Source organism: Salmo salar, chromosome ssa05, assembly GCF_905237065.1.
Source record: "Salmo salar chromosome ssa05, Ssal_v3.1, whole genome shotgun sequence".
Taxonomy (NCBI): Eukaryota; Metazoa; Chordata; class Actinopteri; order Salmoniformes; family Salmonidae; genus Salmo; species Salmo salar.
Window position 1 is genome coordinate 303,456 of NC_059446.1, and position 18,826 is coordinate 322,281.

Consider the following 18,826-nt stretch of genomic DNA (forward strand, 5'->3'; position numbering starts at 1 on the left):
ATGCTGGTTAACTTTGCCATTATGCACACAGCAATATGCTGGTTAACTTTGCCATTATGCACACAGCAATATGCTGGTTAACTTTGCCATTATGCACACAGCAATATGCTGGTTAACTTTGCCATTATGCACACAGCAATATGCTGGTTAACTTTGCCATTATGCACACAGCAATATGCTGGTTAACTTTGCCATTATGCACACAGCAATATGCTGGTTAACTTTGCCATTATGCACACAGCAATATGCTGGTTAACTTTGCCATTATGCACACAGCAATATGCTGGTTAACTTTGCCATTATGCACACAGCAATATGCTGGTTAACTTTGCCATTATGCACACAGCAATATGCTGGTTAACTTTGCCATTATGCACACAGCAATATGCTGGTTAACTTTGCCATTATGCACACAGCAATATGCTGGTTAACTTTGCCATTATGCACACAGCAATATGCTGGTTAACTTTGCCATTATGCACACAGCAATATGCTGGTTAACTTTGCCATTATGCACACAGCAATATGCTGGTTAACTTTGCCATTATGCACACAGCAATATGCTGGTTAACTTTGCCATTATGCACACAGCAATATGCTGGTTAACTTTGCCATTATGCACACAGCAATATGCTGGTTAACTTTGCCATTATGCACACAGCAATATGCTGGTTAACTTTGCCATTATGCACACAGCAATATGCTGGTTAACTTTGCCATTATGCACACAGCAATATGCTGGTTAACTTTGCCATTATGCACACAGCAATATGCTGGTTAACTTTGCCATTATGCACACAGCAATATGCTGGTTAACTTTGCCATTATGCACACAGTAATATGCTGGTTAACTTTGCCATTATGCACACAGCAATATGCTGGTTAACTTTGCTATTATGCACACAGCAATATGCTGGTTAACTTTGCTATTATGCACACAGCAATATGCTGGTTAACTTTGCCATTATGCACACAGCAATATGCTGGTTAACTTTGCTATTATGCACACAGCAATATGCTGGTTAACTTTGCCATTATGCACACAGCAATATGCTGGTTAACTTTGCCATTATGCACACAGCAATATGCTGGTTAACTTTGCTATTATGCACACAGCAATATGCTGGTTAACTTTGCTATTATGCACACAGCAATATGCTGGTTAACTTTGCCATTATGCACACAGCAATATGCTGGTTAACTTTGCCATTATGCACACAGCAATATGCTGGTTAACTTTGCCATTATGCACACAGCAATATGCTGGTTAACTTTGCTATTATGCACACAGCAATATGCTGGTTAACTTTGCTATTATGCACACAGCAATATGCTGGTTAACTTTGCCATTATGCACACAGCAATATGCTGGTTAACTTTGCTATTATGCACACAGTAATATGCTGGTTAACTTTGCCATTATGCACACAGCAATATGCTGGTTAACTTTGCTATTATGCACACAGTAATATGCTGGTTAACTTTGCCATTATGCACACAGCAATATGCTGGTTAACTTTGCTATTATGCACACAGCAATATGCTGGTTAACTTTGCTATTATGCACACAGTAATATGCTGGTTAACTTTGCCATTATGCACACAGCAATATGCTGGTTAACTTTGCCATTATGCACACAGCAATATGCTGGTTAACTTTGCCATTATGCACACAGCAATATGCTGGTTAACTTTGCCATTATGCACACAGCAATATGCTGGTTAACTTTGCCATTATGCACACAGCAATATGCTGGTTAACTTTGCCATTATGCACACAGCAATATGCTGGTTAACTTTGCCATTATGCACACTGCAATATGCTGGTTAACTTTGCCATTATGCACACAGCAATATGCTGGTTAACTTTGCCATTATGCACACAGCAATATGCTGGTTAACTTTGCCATTATGCACACAGCAATATGCTGGTTAACTTTGCCATTATGCACACAGCAATATGCTGGTTAACTTTGCCATTATGCACACAGCAATATGCTGGTTAACTTTGCTATTATGCACACAGCAATATGCTGGTTAACTTTGCCATTATGCACACAGCAATATGCTGGTTAACTTTGCCATTATGCACACAGCAATATGCTGGTTAACTTTGCCATTATGCACACAGCAATATGCTGGTTAACTTTGCCATTATGCACACAGCAATATGCTGGTTAACTTTGCCATTATGCACACAGTAATATGCTGGTTAACTTTGCTATTATGCACACAGCAATATGCTGGTTAACTTTGCTATTATGCACACAGCAATATGCTGGTTAACTTTGCCATTATGCACACAGCAATATGCTGGTTAACTTTGCCATTATGCACACAGCAATATGCTGGTTAACTTTGCTATTATGCACACAGTAATATGGTCTAGCAAAAGGTGCAAATTAGACAGCGCACTGATGTTTCAGAACCACAGAAAGCGCCCGTTATAAGATCATATATTTATTAGTGTTGCACCATTGTCCTTAATCATCATGTACAATTTCAGTAGCACGTCTTAGAGTCATGGACTGTGCCATCCTCACGGCCTCCGCAATGGATCAGTCCACTCGGACGGGCCTCCGCAATGGATCAGTCCACTTGGACGGGCCTCCGCAATGGATCAGTCCACTCGGACGGGCCTCCGCAATGGATCAGTCCACTCGGACGGGCCTCCGCAATGGATCAGTCCACTCGGACGGGCCTCCGCAATGGATCAGTCCACTCGGACGGGCACGAATTAGACAGGTGTCTTGTACACCATGAACATATTAAGTTTTTCTGTTTTTTTAATACAATTGCAAAAAAAATTCTAAAAACCTGTTTTTGCTTTTTCATTATGGGGTATTGTGTTTAGATTGATTAACATAAAAGTTAAATATCAATTCTAGAATAAGGCTGTGACGTAACAAAATATTGAAAAAGTCAAGGGGTCTGAATACTTTCAGAATGTACATCTACAGAAATAAGACAGATCTTTGCTATGCCATAATAAAGGCTTCACACTTCTTTCCATCAGAACAGCCTCTGGTATCACCATTTATTTAGTGTTCTTTACACTGTTCCAAATTGTCCGAAAAATTATATTTATAAATCAACAACAAAAAAGTGATCCCCTTATAATAATGAATCATGTCATTATCATTAGTAGACTAGGTATAGAACCACCAGGTCATTATCATTAGTAGACTAGGTATAGAACCACCATGTCATTATCATTAGTAGACTAGGTATAGAACCACCATGTCATTATCATTAGTAGACTAGGTATAGAACCACCATGTCATTATCATTAGTAGACTAGGTATAGAACCACCATGTCATTATCATTAGTAGACTAGGTATAGAACCACCATGTCATTATCATTAGTAGACTAGGTATAGAACCACCATGTCATTATCATTAGTAGACTAGGTATAGAACCACCATGTCATTATCATTAGTAGACTAGGTATAGAACCACCATGTCATTATCATTAGTAGACTAGGTATAGAACCACCATGTCATTATCATTAGTAGACTAGGTATAGAACCACCATGTCATTATCATTAGTAGACTAGGTATAGAACCACCATGTCATTATCATTAGTAGACTAGGTATAGAACCACCATGTCATTATCATTAGTAGACTAGGTATAGAACCACCATGTCATTATCATTAGTAGACTAGGTATAGAACCACCATGTCATTATCATTAGTAGACTAGGTATAGAACCACCATGTCATTATCATTAGTAGACTAGGTATAGAACCACCATGTCATTATCATTAGTAGACTAGGTATAGAACCACCATGTCATTATCATTAGTAGACTAGGTATAGAACCACCATGTCATTATCATTAGTAGACTAGGTATAGAACCACCATGTCATTATCATTAGTAGACTAGGTATAGAACCACCATGTCATTATCATTAGTAGACTAGGTATAGAACCACCATGTCATTATCATTAGTAGACTAGGTATAGAACCACCATGTCATTATCATTAGTAGACTAGGTATAGAACCACCATGTCATTATCATTAGTAGACTAGGTATAGAACCACCATGTCATTATCATTAGTAGACTAGGTATAGAACCACCATGTCATTATCATTAGTAGACTAGGTATAGAACCACCATGTCATTATCATTAGTAGACTAGGTATAGAACCACCATGTCATTATCATTAGTAGACTAGGTATAGAACCACCATGTCATTATCATTAGTAGACTAGGTATAGAACCACCATGTCATTATCATTAGTAGACTAGGTATAGAACCACCATGTCATTATCATTAGTAGACTAGGTATAGAACCACCATGTCATTATCATTAGTAGACTAGGTATAGAACCACCATGTCATTATCATTAGTAGACTAGGTATAGAACCACCATGTCATTATCATTAGTAGACTAGGTATAGAACCACCATGTCATTATCATTAGTAGACTAGGTATAGAACCACCATGTCATTATCATTAGTAGACTAGGTATAGAACCACCATGTCATTATCATTAGTAGACTAGGTATAGAACCACCATGTCATTATCATTAGTAGACTAGGTATAGAACCACCATGTCATTATCATTAGTAGACTAGGTATAGAACCACCATGTCATTATCATTAGTAGACTAGGTATAGAACCACCATGTCATTATCATTAGTAGACTAGGTATAGAACCACCATGTCATTATCATTAGTAGACTAGGTATAGAACCACCATGTCATTATCATTAGTAGACTAGGTATAGAACCACCATGTCATTATCATTAGTAGACTAGGTATAGAACCACCATGTCATTATCATTAGTAGACTAGGTATAGAACCACCATGTCATTATCATTAGTAGACTAGGTATAGAACCACCATGTCATTATCATTAGTAGACTAGGTATAGAACCACCATGTCATTATCATTAGTAGACTAGGTATAGAACCACCATGTCATTATCATTAGTAGACTAGGTATAGAACCACCATGTCATTATCATTAGTAGACTAGGTATAGAACCACCATGTCATTATCATTAGTAGACTAGGTATAGAACCACCATGTCATTATCATTAGTAGACTAGGTATAGAACCACCATGTCATTATCATTAGTAGACTAGGTATAGAACCACCATGTCATTATCATTAGTAGACTAGGTATAGAACCACCATGTCATTATCATTAGTAGACTAGGTATAGAACCACCATGTCATTATCATTAGTAGACTAGGTATAGAACCACCATGTCATTATCATTAGTAGACTAGGTATAGAACCACCATGTCATTATCATTAGTAGACTAGGTATAGAACCACCATGTCATTATCATTAGTAGACTAGGTATAGAACCACCATGTCATTATCATTAGTAGACTAGGTATAGAACCACCATGTCATTATCATTAGTAGACTAGGTATAGAACCACCATGTCATTATCATTAGTAGACTAGGTATAGAACCACCATGTCATTATCATTAGTAGACTAGGTATAGAACCACCATGTCATTATCATTAGTAGACTAGGTATAGAACCACCATGTCATTATCATTAGTAGACTAGGTATAGAACCACCATGTCATTATCATTAGTAGACTAGGTATAGAACCACCATGTCATTATCATTAGTAGACTAGGTATAGAACCACCATGTCATTATCATTAGTAGACTTAGTATAGAACCACCATGTCATTATCATTAGTAGACTAGGTATAGAACCACCATGTCATTATCATTAGTAGACTAGTTATAGAACCACCATGTCATTATCATTAGTAGACTAGGTATAGAACCACCATGTCATTATCATTAGTAGACTAGGTATAGAACCACCATGTCATTATCATTAGTAGACTAGGTATAGAACCACCATGTCATTATCATTAGTAGACTAGGTATAGAACCACCATGTCATTATCATTAGTAGACTTAGTATAGAACCACCATGTCATTATCATTAGTAGACTTAGTATAGAACCACCATGTCATTATCATTAGTAGACTAGGTATAGAACCACCATGTCATTATCATTAGTAGACTAGGTATAGAACCACCATGTCATTATCATTAGTAGACTTAGTATAGAACCACCATGTCATTATCATTAGTAGACTAGGTATAGAACCACCATGTCATTATCATTAGTAGACTAGGTATAGAACCACCATGTCATTATCATTAGTAGACTAGGTATAGAACCACCATGTCATTATCATTAGTAGACTAGGTATAGAACCACCATGTCATTATCATTAGTAGACTAGGTATAGAACCACCATGTCATTATCATTAGTAGACTAGGTATAGAACCACCATGTCATTATCATTAGTAGACTAGGTATAGAACCACCATGTCATTATCATTAGTAGACTAGGTATAGACCCACCATGTCATTATCATTAGTAGACTAGGTATAGACCCACCATGTCATTATCATTAGTAGACTAGGTATAGAACCACCATGTCATTATCATTAGTAGACTAGGTATAGCAGCCTTGTATAACCTCCATCTAGCTGTAGGCCTCAGAGTGCATTCTATTTAGTCTTAATACCATTAAGCCTGTATCAATCGATCATTAATTCGTTCATGTCATCCCACAGAATACGAGTCATTCATGATTTCAAAGGGAATCAAGCATTTTAGTTAAATAAAATAAATAATTAGCATAAACAAGAAATAAACCGTTCCATTTCGTAAATTGCATTCAAGAATGAATGTGACTGATTTCAGTCTTTGCTGGAAAAAAGGCTTTACAAAAAATGCATAACGTGACAGACTCTCTGGTCCGCTGATAACTGATTTAGTGTCGTTTACATTGTGCCAAACGGTCAGAGAAATTATTTTGTAATGTATCCAGCACCTGTTTGACACACATAATATACACGCAGTGCTTGCTCCTTCCCTTATTTTTCTTGATCTCCATTAATTTCCACAACTAGTCACATTTATTCCACATATCTGACTTCCCTTTTACCTCTTAAGTAAACATTCCCCTGTTTTGAGATTGTCACATGCTCTGCATCCATTTTTCTGTCATGTGTTTGTTATAACCAATTTATTGATGTGATTATGATATAGGTCAGGCCCTATTGGTCACACCGTCATGCATGCGATGTTTCACGTAAATGTATATATATTTTTTTTTTAACATTTATTTTATTTAACTACGGAAGTCAGTTAAGAACAAATTCTTATTTACAATGACGGCCTACCCCGGACAAACCCAGACAAAGCTGGGCCAATTGTGCGCCGTCCTATGGGACTCCCAATCACGGCCGGATGTGATAGAGCCTGGATTCGAACCAGGGACTGTAGTGACGCCTCTTGCACTGAGATGTAGTGCCTTAGACCCCAGCACCACTCGGGAGCCAAGGGTTGAGGGAATGGGGAATGTTTTTCCCCTAAACAAATGAGGGATTTCGGTAACAGACATTTTCAGTCAGAAATGGCTGTAATTATGTTGCAGCTTATTAAGCAACACGGACAGCGTGCTGATGTTCTGTGGTGGTCGCTGCAGCAGTAGCTCGCTGTAATATTAATTTTTAATACTTTACTTGACTAAAACACATAGGACGAGTCTATACTGATGAAAATAGTCTTGGCCTCTAAACCGTCAAGCTGCATACTGGACCCTATTCCAACTAAACTACTGAAAGAGCTGCTTCCTGTGCTTGGCCCTCCTATGTTGAACATAATAAACGGCTCTCTATCCACCGGATGTGTACCAAACTCACTAAAAGTGGCAGTAATAAAGCCTCTCCTGAAAAAGCCAAATCTTGACCCAGAAATTATAAAAAACTATCGGCCTATATCGAATCTTCCATTCCTCTCAAACATTTTTGAAAAAGCTGTTGCACAGCAACTCACTGCCTTCCTGAAGACAAACAATGTATACGAAACGCTTCAGTCTGGTTTTAGACCCCATCATAGCACTGATACTGCACTTGTGAAGGTGGTAAATGACCTTTTAATGACGTCAGACCGAGGCTCTGAATCTGTCCTCGTGCTCCTAGATCTTAGTGCTGCTTTTGATACCATCGATCACCACATTCTTTTGGAGAGATTGGAAACCCAAATTGGTCTACATGGACAAGTTCTGGCCTGGTTTAGATCTTATCTGTCGGAAAGATATCAGATTGTATCTGTGGATGGTTTGTCTTCTGACAAATCAACTGTAAGGTTCCGTTTTCACTATATATTTTACCTCACTGCTATGCGGATGACACACAGCTGTACATTTCGATGAAACATGGTGAAGCCCAAAAATCACCCTCCCTATAAGCCTGTGTTTCAGACATAAGGAAGTGGATGGCGGCAAATGTTTTACTTTTAAACTCGGGCAAAACAGAGATGCTTGTTCAAGGTCCCAAGAAACAAAGAGATCTTCTGTTGAATCTGACAATTAATCTGGATGGTTGTACAGTCATCTCAGATAAAACTGTGAAGGACCTCGGCGTTACTCTGGACCCTGATCTCTCTTTTGACGAACATATCAAGAATAGTTCAAGGACAGCTTTTTTCCATCTTCGTAACATTGCAAAAACCACAAACGTTCTGCCCAAAAATGATGCAGAACAATTAATTCCATGCTTTTGTTAATTCTAGGTTGGACTACTGCAATGCTCTAGTTTCCGGCTACCCGGATAAAGCACTAAATAAACTTCAGTTAGTGCTAAATACGGCTGCTAGAATCCTGACTAGAACCAAGAAATGTGATCATATTACTCCAGTGCTAGCCTCTCTACACTGGCTTCCTGTTAAGGCAAGGGCTGATTTCAAGGTTTTACTGCTAACATACAAGCGTTACATGGACTTGCTCCTACTTATCTTTCTGATTTGGTCCTGCCGTACATTTTTTATTTATTTTTTTTATTTCACCTTTATTTAACCAGGTAGGCAAGTTGAGAACAAGTTCTCATTTACAACTGTGACCTGGCCAAGATAAAGCAAAGCATTGTGCCACAAACAACAACACAGAGTTACACATGGGATAAACAAAAGTACAGTCAATAACACAATAGAAAAATCTATATTCAGTGTGTGCACATGGCGTGAGGAGGTAAGGTAATAACTAGGACATAGTAGCGAAGTAATTACAATTTAGCAAATTAACACTGGAGTGATAGATGTGCAGATGATGATGTACAAGTAGAAATACTGGTGTGCAAAAGAGCAAAGCAAGTAAGTAAAAACAATATGGGGATGAGGTAGGTAGTTGGATGGGCTGTGTACAGCTGCAGTGATCTGTGAGCTGCTCTGACAGCTGATGCTTAAAGCTAGTGAGGGAGGTAAGAGACTCCAGCATCAGTGATTTTTGCAATTCTTTCCAGTCATTGGCAGCAGAGAACTGTAAGGAAAGGCGGCCAAAGTAGGTGTTGGCTTTGGGGATGACCAGAGAGATATACCTGCTGGAGCGCGTGCTACGGGTGGGTGTTGTTATGGTGACCAGTGAGCTGAGATAAGGCGGAGCTTTACCTAGCAGAGATGACCTGGAGCCAGTGGGTCTGGCGACGAATATGTAGCGAGGGCAAGCCAACGAGAGCATACAGGTCGCAGTGGTGGGTAGTATATGGGGCTTTGGTGACAAAACGGATGGCACTGTGATAGACTGCATCCAGTTTATTGAGTAGAGTGTTGGAGGCTATTTTGTAAATGACATCGCCGAAGTCGAGGATCGGTAGGATGGTCAGTTTTACGAGGGTATGTTTGGCAGCATGAGTGAAGGAGGCTTTGTTGTGGAATAGGAAGCCAATTCTAGATTTAATTTTGGATTGGAGATGCTTAATATGAGTCTGGAAGGAGAGTTTACAGTATAGCCAGACACCTAGGTATTTGTAGTTGTCCACATATTCTAAGTTAGAACCGTCCAGAGTAGTGATGCTAGTCAGGCGGGCAGGTGCGGGCAGCGATCAGTTGAAGAGCACTTAGTTTTTCTAGCGTTTAAGAGCAGTTGGAGGCCACAGAAGGAGTGTTGTATGACATTGAAGCTTGTTTGGAGGTTTGTTAACACAGTGTCCAAAGAAGGGCCAGATGTATACAGAATGGTGTCATCTGCGTAGAGGTAGATCAAGAAATCACCCGCAGCAAGAGCGACATCGTTGATACAGAGAAAAGAGTCGGCCCGAGTATTGAACCCTGTGGTACCCCCATAAAGACTGCCAGAGGTCCGTACAACAGGCCCTCCGATTTGACACACTGAACTCTATCTGAGAAGTAGTTGGTGAACCAGGCGAGGCAGTCATTTGAGAAACCAAGGCTGTTGAGTCTGCCGATAACAATACGGTGATTGACAGAGTCGAAAGCCTTGGCCAGGTCAATGAATACGGCTGCACAGTATTGTCTTTTATCGTTTGCGGTTATGATATCGTTTAGTACCTTGAGCGTGGCTGAGGTGCACCCACGACCAGCTCGGAAACCGGATTGCACAGCGGAGAAGGTACGGTGGGATTCGAAATGGTCAGTGATCTGTTTGTTAACTTGGCTTTCGAAGACTTTAGAAGGGCAGGGCAGGATGGATATAGGTCTGTAACAGTTTGGGTCTAGAGTGTCACCCCCTTTGAAGAGTGGGATGACCGCGGCAGCTTTCCAATCTTTAGGAATCTCGGACGATACGAAAGAGACGTTGAACAGACTAGTAATAGGGGTTGAAACAATGGTGGCGGAGAATTTTAGAAAGAGAGGGTCCAGATTTTCTAGCCCAGCTGATTTGTACGGGTCCAGGTTTTGCAGCCCTTTCAGAACATCTGCTATCTGGATTTGGGTGAAGGAGAAGCTGGAGAGGCTTGGGCAAGTAGCTGCGGGGGTGCGGAGCTGTTGGCAGGGTTGGGATAGCCAGGGGGACCTGAGCTCAGGACTACCTGGCCTGATGACTCCTTGCTGTCCCCAGTCCACCTGGTCATGCTGCTGCTCCAGTTTCAACTGTTCTGCCTGTGGCTATGGAACCTTGACCTGTTCACTGGAAGTGCTACCTTGTCCCGGACCTGCTGTGGTTTTCGACTTTCGTCTCTAACTCTGAATGCTCGGCTGTGAAAAGCCAACTGACATTTACTCCTGAGGTGCTGACCTGTTGCACCCTCTACAACCACTGTGATTATTATTATCTGACCCTGCAGGTCATCTATAAACTTTTGAACATCTTGGCCATGTTCTGTTATAATCTCCAGCTGGCACAGCCAGAAGAGGACAGGCCACCCCTCATAGCCTGGTTCCTCTCTAGGTTTCTTCCTAGGTTCTGGCCTTTCTAGGGAGTTTTTCCTAGCCACCGTGCTTCTACACCTGCATTGCTTGCTGTTTGGGGTTTTAGGCTGGATGAAGGTGAACGGAAATACATTTGATTGATAAACTGTACTTGACTAAAACACATAGGACGAGTCTATACTGTATATGGAAAAACACACGTTTTAAAATGTCGACCAATCAATTGGCCAAAAGAACAGACGACGCTCGGTCAACCAATATTTTGTTGTTGTTGTCGGGGACAGCCCTACACACACGCAAGCTTTCAACACACACCCGTAACAGACATTTGTTAAATCCTGTAAACAGACACAAACCCACCTGTTAGGTCACTGCGGCGCTGCATCCTGTATGTGTCCTTGCCCTCACACAGCCGGCGGATATAGAAGCCCATCTCTGTGACGTCATCAACACGCTCCGTCACGACCAGGTCCTCCTGTACCAGGTAGCTACGGAACGACCCCGACTACACACACACACACACACACACACACACACACACACACACACACACACACACACACACACACACACACACACACACACACACACACACACACACACACACACACACTCATTCATTCATCTGATACTTTAGCAGACAACTAATCAACAACAATATGTTCTCTACCCCTCCGCCCCTCTACTCACAGTCTCAGGTCTGTTCTCACCATGAGACTGTGTTAGCCTGCTGAGCTAAACGTCTGTTCTCATATATGAGACTGTGTTAGCCTGCTGAGCTAAACGTCTGTTCTCACCATGAGACTGTGTTAGCCTGCTGAGCTAAACGTCTGTTCTGACCATGAGACTGTGTTAGCCTGCTGAGCTAAACGTCTGTTCTGACCATGAGACTGTGTTAGCCTGCTGAGCTAAACGTCTGTTTTCACCATGAGACTGTGTTAGCCTGCTGAGCTAAACGTCTGTTTTCACCATGAGACTGTGTTAGCCTGCTGAGCTAAACATCTGTTCTCACCATGAGACTGTGTTAGCCTGCTGAGCTAAACGTCTGTTCTCATATATGAGACTGTGTTAGCCTGCTGAGCTAAACGTCTGTTTTCACCATGAGACTGTGTTAGCCTGCTGAGCTAAACGTCTGTTTTCACCATGAGACTGTGTTAGCCTGCTGAGCTAAACGTCTGTTTTCACCATGAGACTGTGTTAGCCTGCTGAGCTAAACATCTGTTCTCACCATGAGACTGTGTTAGCCTGCTGAGCTAAACGTTTGTTCTCACCATGAGACTGTGTTAGCCTGCTGAGCTAAACGTTTGTTCTCACCATGAGACTGTGTTAGCCTGCTGAGCTAAACGTCTGTTCTCACCATTAACTGCATGAAGAGGTCCATGAGGTCTTGAGGAGGCAGAACCACTGAAGTGTTCAGGGGAATCACAAAGCATGTCCTCAGAGTCAGGTCCAGATATGCCGTCAGCTTCTACACACACCAGAAATATGTCAGAAAACTCTCACTTATGTCTGCCATCATCCATTACAATATAACAGCCAGTTGTCATATAATGGATTGTTTGTGTAGTTGTATTTAGGCCGAATGTGTGCGCGAGCGTGCGTCTGTCACTAGTGTAGCACACACACACTCGCAGCTCCCGTTTTAGGTTGCTGTCACCCCGGAGGTTGAGCCCCCTTGATAGAATATAATCACGTCATAAGCAATGATTTTTTATTATAGGAAATTACCTTTAAAACTGCAAAGTTCTCTCTTAGCCTCAAGTCAGGACAATCATTGTCCAGCAGGGAACCTTTATTTTAAATAGTTGATTTTTTCTGCTGCATTATTTGAGCTTAAAATGTACATTTAGGGGAAAATATTTGTTTTGGGAATTTTCTAAATAATTCCAATATAATTAAATTCCATGTTGGCTCTATGCCTGGAAATGGCCTTGTCCAGAACAAAGGATCCCATGTTCAACACTCTAAAAACTGTTAATATGGATTTTAACTGAAACATGATGTTATGTAGTCCTCTGTAACATTACTGTTAATAATGGATAACTAACTAACTAACTAACTCTAGTCCTCTAACATTACTGTTAATGATGGATAGTAACTAACTAACTAACTCTAGTCCTCTGTGACATTACTGTTAATGATGGATAACTAACTAACTCTAGTCCTCTGTAACATAACTGTTAATAATGGATAACTAACTAACTAACTCTAGTCCTCTGTAACATTACTGTTAATGATGGATAGTAACTAACTAACTAACTGACTGATTAACTAACTGACTAACTAACTAACTCTAGTCCTCTGTAACATTACTGTTAATGATGGATAACTAACTAACTAACTAACTAACTAACTAACTAACTAACTAACTCTAGTCCTCTGTAACATTACTGTTAATGATGGATAACTAACTAACTAACTCTAGTCCTCTGTGACATTAAAGAATATTTCTATCAAAACTGTGATATATAAAATATGCATCTGGAGGTTTCGTAAACTCTGTGTCTAAGATCCTAAATGAATCAGGAATCCGTGTGTGTACCTTTTGGAAGTCGTGCAGGATATATGCGGGGTCTCCCTGGGCAAAGCGAGGGGGTGGGACCTTGATGGTGGCCATGTTGTCAGAGATCTCTACTTCCTCCTCGACGCGGGGCAGATAGTAGGGCTGTCTCTCTACCGCCGCCCCGCTGGACACCTCACTGAACTGCATGGCCCCGTGGTACAGCCTCTACAGAGGGAGAACAGCAGGGGGGGCAACTCAGTCAATCAAAATGATAAGGTCCCCAGAGAGGGGGTAACATGATAAAAATACACAGAGTCCATCCAAAGGATTCAGTACCTTGGGTGTGTAGTATCGGTAGAGGCAGGCTGCCCCTACTATAGCCCCAGTCAGGATGAACGACAGAGCCAGTAGAGTGAGGACACATTTCCCTGTAGAGCCTTGATTACTGCTGCTAAGGTTACCCACAGCTGCCTCGGGATCCTAGAAACACACACAGAGAGAGAGACAGAAATTATAGCAACATGTAATCCCATCAATTTGGGTATTCTCTATCAGTACAGTACAACAATGTTTCATATAGAAAAAAACGGTGTCAATTTGTGCAACAATGTTAAATGCAGTAACATAATGTTATACCTATTATAATACATTGCCTTATTAAATATATATATATATATATATATATATATATATAACATTATGTTATACCTATTATGTTATACTATATATATAATTTAATAAGGCCAGCGCAACAATGTTTCAATCTGACGGGAAATTCCACCAATAACTGACAGCTGTGAACATTCTAAAATGGGCCGACCCAAATCAGACCCAAATCATGGCGCATCTCACAGCACACTGAGCGATGCTTCTATTCTGCTTTTATTTAACTAGGCACGTCAGTTAAGAACAAATTCCTATTTACAATGACAGCCTACCCTGGCCAAACCCTAACGATGCTGGGCCAATTGTGCGCCGCCCTCCCAATCACGGCCCGTTGTGATACAGCCCGGAATCAAACAAGGGTCTGTAGTGACGCCTCTAGCACTGAGATGCAGCGCTTTAGACCGCTGCGCCACTCGGGAGCAGCGATTGAACCACAGTATCTGTGCTCTAGAGACCTTTAACACACAAATACTGGTTCATTCTGCCATGTGATTCTAGCTTCTATGACCACTGCACCAGTGGGTCTAGTCTACCCGGGCTCTGAGTGGTGCTGTAGCCGGGGGAAGGCCTCTTCTGTCCCGCTGCAGCGCCATCAGACCACCGCTGATGTCCAGACAGAGAAACGTACCTTCTCAGAGACCAGCCCAGCCTCCTTCCCTTGCAGGGCTTTCTGCGCCAGAGCAGAGTTGAACGCTATCTTCACCATGATACGACAGAACTTTGACGATTATTTATCCCCGGGTATAATAGTGCGCACTAGATCTCTCCTGTGCACCGCGTGATTCCGTGACGCACTTTGAATTAACGGAGAGGGAGCTTGATCTCGGTTTGTTCTGGACTGGTCACATGTTTGTAGATGTCATTTTGGGATTAAAGGGAGGCGCATATAATGAGGATAGAGCCTGAACTACTGGGCTACACTGCAACTATAAAGCGATTGTCAGAAGAAAATGCCATTCAGTTATATATATTTAGTAAATTGTGCATTCCCTGTTTGACGGTCAGATTGCAGGACCGAGTTCGAACCACATTATTATAGAATGACCAGCAGGAGATGTGGATGAGTTATTTTTAATTTTGTGTGATTGAGGGAGTCAGATCCAGGGGAGAACGACTGCCCCTCTCATTGAATCAACGGAAGTTCAAATCCGACCGTGGTACAACAGACATTGTTCTCAGAAAACAGGATCCCCTATTATAGCAATTGAAAAAATTGCATTCTTCTTGGTCACTCGTCGTGTAAATAAAAATGTTTAAAAGACAATCACCAGATGTAGGGGGGGGGGGGAAACACACGCAGAAGGATAATTTAGCCTGCAATGCCTTCAACTTGAGTTACTCAATGAGAGAATACAGCACTGAGCGAGCCTGCAACATCCCTTCTTCCATGAGTAGCTCAAACTGGGCATATTGCCTCCATGACACCATCTTAACCGACTTTATTTGGCTTCAATGCGCTATAGAGAGCGATAATAATGGCTTCTTTTTGTAGGCTTTAACTAGCCATGGTTCTTCTTCTATGAGTTTTTATTGGTGGATCGTAACCGACTGACAGGTGCATACAGCGCCACCTACTGTACTGGAGTGCACTATATTCTCTTAATTAAACCTTCATTTCCAACAAAATAAAATACCACCCACTCCCCATTCCTGTCCAACCTCTCTGACTCTGTCAAACAACCTCATCTACATAATACATTTCACAAAATACACTGAACAAAATGATAAACGCAACATGTAAGGTGTTGATCCCATGTTTCATGAGCTGAAATAAAAGATTCAGCTATGGTCAGTGCTATTTTAAATTGCCACTATAACGACTGAAGCCAGTGCGCCACTGGCAGGAATCAGCAAATTGTCTGTGTTATTGTGTTTTCGCACACAGTGGCATGTATTCATATTTCACTGGTCATCCCCAAAGCTAACACCTCCTTTGGCCGCCTTTGCTTCCAATTCTCTGCTGCCAACGACTGGAACGAATTGCAAAAAATCACTGAAGCTGGAGTCTTATATCTCCCTCTCTAACTTTAAGCATCAGCTGTCAGAGAAGCTTACCGATCACTGCACCTGTACACAGCCCATCTGTAAATAGCCCATCCAACTACCTCATCCCCATATTGTTTTTATTTATTTTTTGCTCTTTTGCAGTATCTCTACTTGCACATCATCATCTGCACATCTATCACTCCAGTGTTAATGCTAAATTGTAATTATTTCGCCACTATGGCCTATTTATTGCCTTAACTCCCTAATCTTACTACATTTGCACACAATGTACATAGATTTTTCTATTGTGTTATTGACTGTACGTTTGTTTATCCCATGTGTAACTCTGTGTTGTTGTTTTTGTCGCACTGCTTTGCTTTTCTTGGCCAGGACGCAGTTGTAAATGAGAACTTGTTCTCAACTGGCCTACCTGGTTAAATAAAAGTGAAATAAAAAAGAAATAAAAGAATCTCACAGGACAAAGCATCAGAGCGAGCGAAACAGCGCCCCCTCTGTCTCTCTACCTGTAGGCCATCTATCTGATGCTATCTGGTCCAAATGAGTATGACGTCCTTGCCGCCATAGCGTTGAAGGCAAGGGAAACCAGCGAGCATTTGGCCTCCCTTGATAAATAAAAAGTATAAAACAGGTGTCAATCAGCATTGAGCTAAACTGAGTGAGCTCAACTGTAAGTGGTCCAGGTGCACCAAGGGAAGCCAGCTTGGATTTTGGCGTCACTCCTATCAAATCCCATTGAGAGCATACGTCATTGACAGAAAAACTTGAATTGTTGCATCTCGTTGTGTTATTGTTCTCCGGTACCTAGCTAGCTAGGTAAAATTGGCCCTTTCATAAGTTAGCCATGAATGGAGATAGGGATTTGGTTTTACTTAATTCTCCCTACTGGCCAATGATTATAACTGCAATTCTGATCCAACCATTAATTCATACATTGTTGTGCCCCTGGCCTGAGAGGATGGAAGTTCAATATGTAGCTAGATGTAGAATGCTGATGTTAACTAGCTGGCTATATTATTTTTAGGTGTCTATTTACCACCACAGACTGATGCTGGCACTAAGACCTGCTTTGTCTTTGGCATCATTAAACTGAAGACTTATTTTTATCAAATAAATTCTCTGTAATTATTATTAAGTGATTAAACTAACTTAATCATGTGAATGTAATTAACTAGGAAGTCGGAGCACCAAGGAAAATATTCAGATTACAAAGTTATAATTTTCCTAATATAACTTTCAGATATTTTAATATCTGATCAATTAGTCTTCTGATTAATGAATTATTCTTTACCTCACGTTAGTCTCATTCCAAACGTCGTAAATTGTTGGTTATCTGCACGAACCCAGTCTTCACAATGAGTCATCCATACATCAATTGTCTTAAATCATTTATTTACTAACTAAATAATCACAGAAATGCACACAAACAAACAAGTAGATATGGTTACAAGGAAATGATAGGGGAATGTGCCCTAGTGGGCTAAACCGGCATGGCGGCTTGTTAGACAAAGGGACCGATAAGGGCGCAAAAGATAAGAGACGCTACAAAGTTGATAATTATAACAATTGAAATGCTAATCCTTTGCACATGAACGCTCACTCATTCGGGAATAATTGCAATCAATTTGAAGTGAAATGAAAAAAGTTACTTGTTTAAAAATTCTTTGAAGAAAAACAAATACGGAAAAGTGGTGAGTTCATATGTATTCACCCCCTTTCCTATGAAGCCCCAAAATAAGATCTGGTGCAACCAATTACCTTCAGAAGTCACATAATTAGTTAGATTGCACACAGGTGGACTTTATTTAAGTGTCATATGATCTCAGTGTATATATATACTGCTCAAAAAAATAAAGGGAACACTTAAACAACACAATGTAACTCCAAGTCAATCACACTTCTGTGAAATCAAACTGTCCACTTAGGAAGCAACACTGATTGACAATAAATTTTCACATGCTGTTGTGCAAATGGAATAGACAACAGGTGGAAATTATAGGCAATTAGCAAGACACCCCCAATAAAGGAGTGGTTCTGCAGGTGGGGACCACAGACCACTTCTCAGTTCCTATGCTTCCTGGCTGATGTTTTCGTCACTTTTGAATGCTGGCGGTGCTTTCACTCTAGTGGTAGCATGAGACGGAGTCTACAACCCACACAAGTGGCTCAGGTAGTGCAGCTCATCCAGGATGGCACATCAATGCGAGCTGTGGCAAGAAGGTTTGCTGTGTCTGTCAGCGTAGTGTCCAGAGCATGGAGGCGCTACCAGGAGACAGGCCAGTACATCAGGAGACGTGGAGGAGGCCGTAGGAGGGCAACAACCCAGCAGCAGGACCGCTACCTCCGCCTTTGTGCAAGGAGGAGCAGGAGGAGCACTGCCAGAGACCTGCAAAATGACCTCCAGCAGGCCACAAATGTGCATGTGTCTGCTCAAATGGTCAGAAACAGACTCCATC

At 41.0% G+C, this 18,826-nt stretch overlaps 1 protein-coding gene across 2 annotated transcripts in view; it reads right to left on the minus strand.

The window, feature by feature from the left end:
• itm2a (Integral membrane protein 2A) overlaps positions 1-15,238 on the minus strand; it is a 30,942-nt gene extending 15,704 nt beyond the window's left edge. The window contains exons 1-5 of one of the 2 annotated variants that reach the window (XM_045717672.1): positions 14,995-15,238; positions 14,037-14,180; positions 13,740-13,925; positions 12,555-12,665; positions 11,558-11,702 (exon numbers count right to left, since the gene is read on the minus strand). In XM_045717672.1, coding sequence (XP_045573628.1) covers positions 11,558-11,702; positions 12,555-12,665; positions 13,740-13,925; positions 14,037-14,180; positions 14,995-15,072 — 664 coding nt within the window. In that variant the 5' untranslated portion in view covers positions 15,073-15,238. 2 annotated transcript variants of the gene reach the window in all.
• Positions 15,239-18,826: the final 3,588 nt, after the last annotated feature.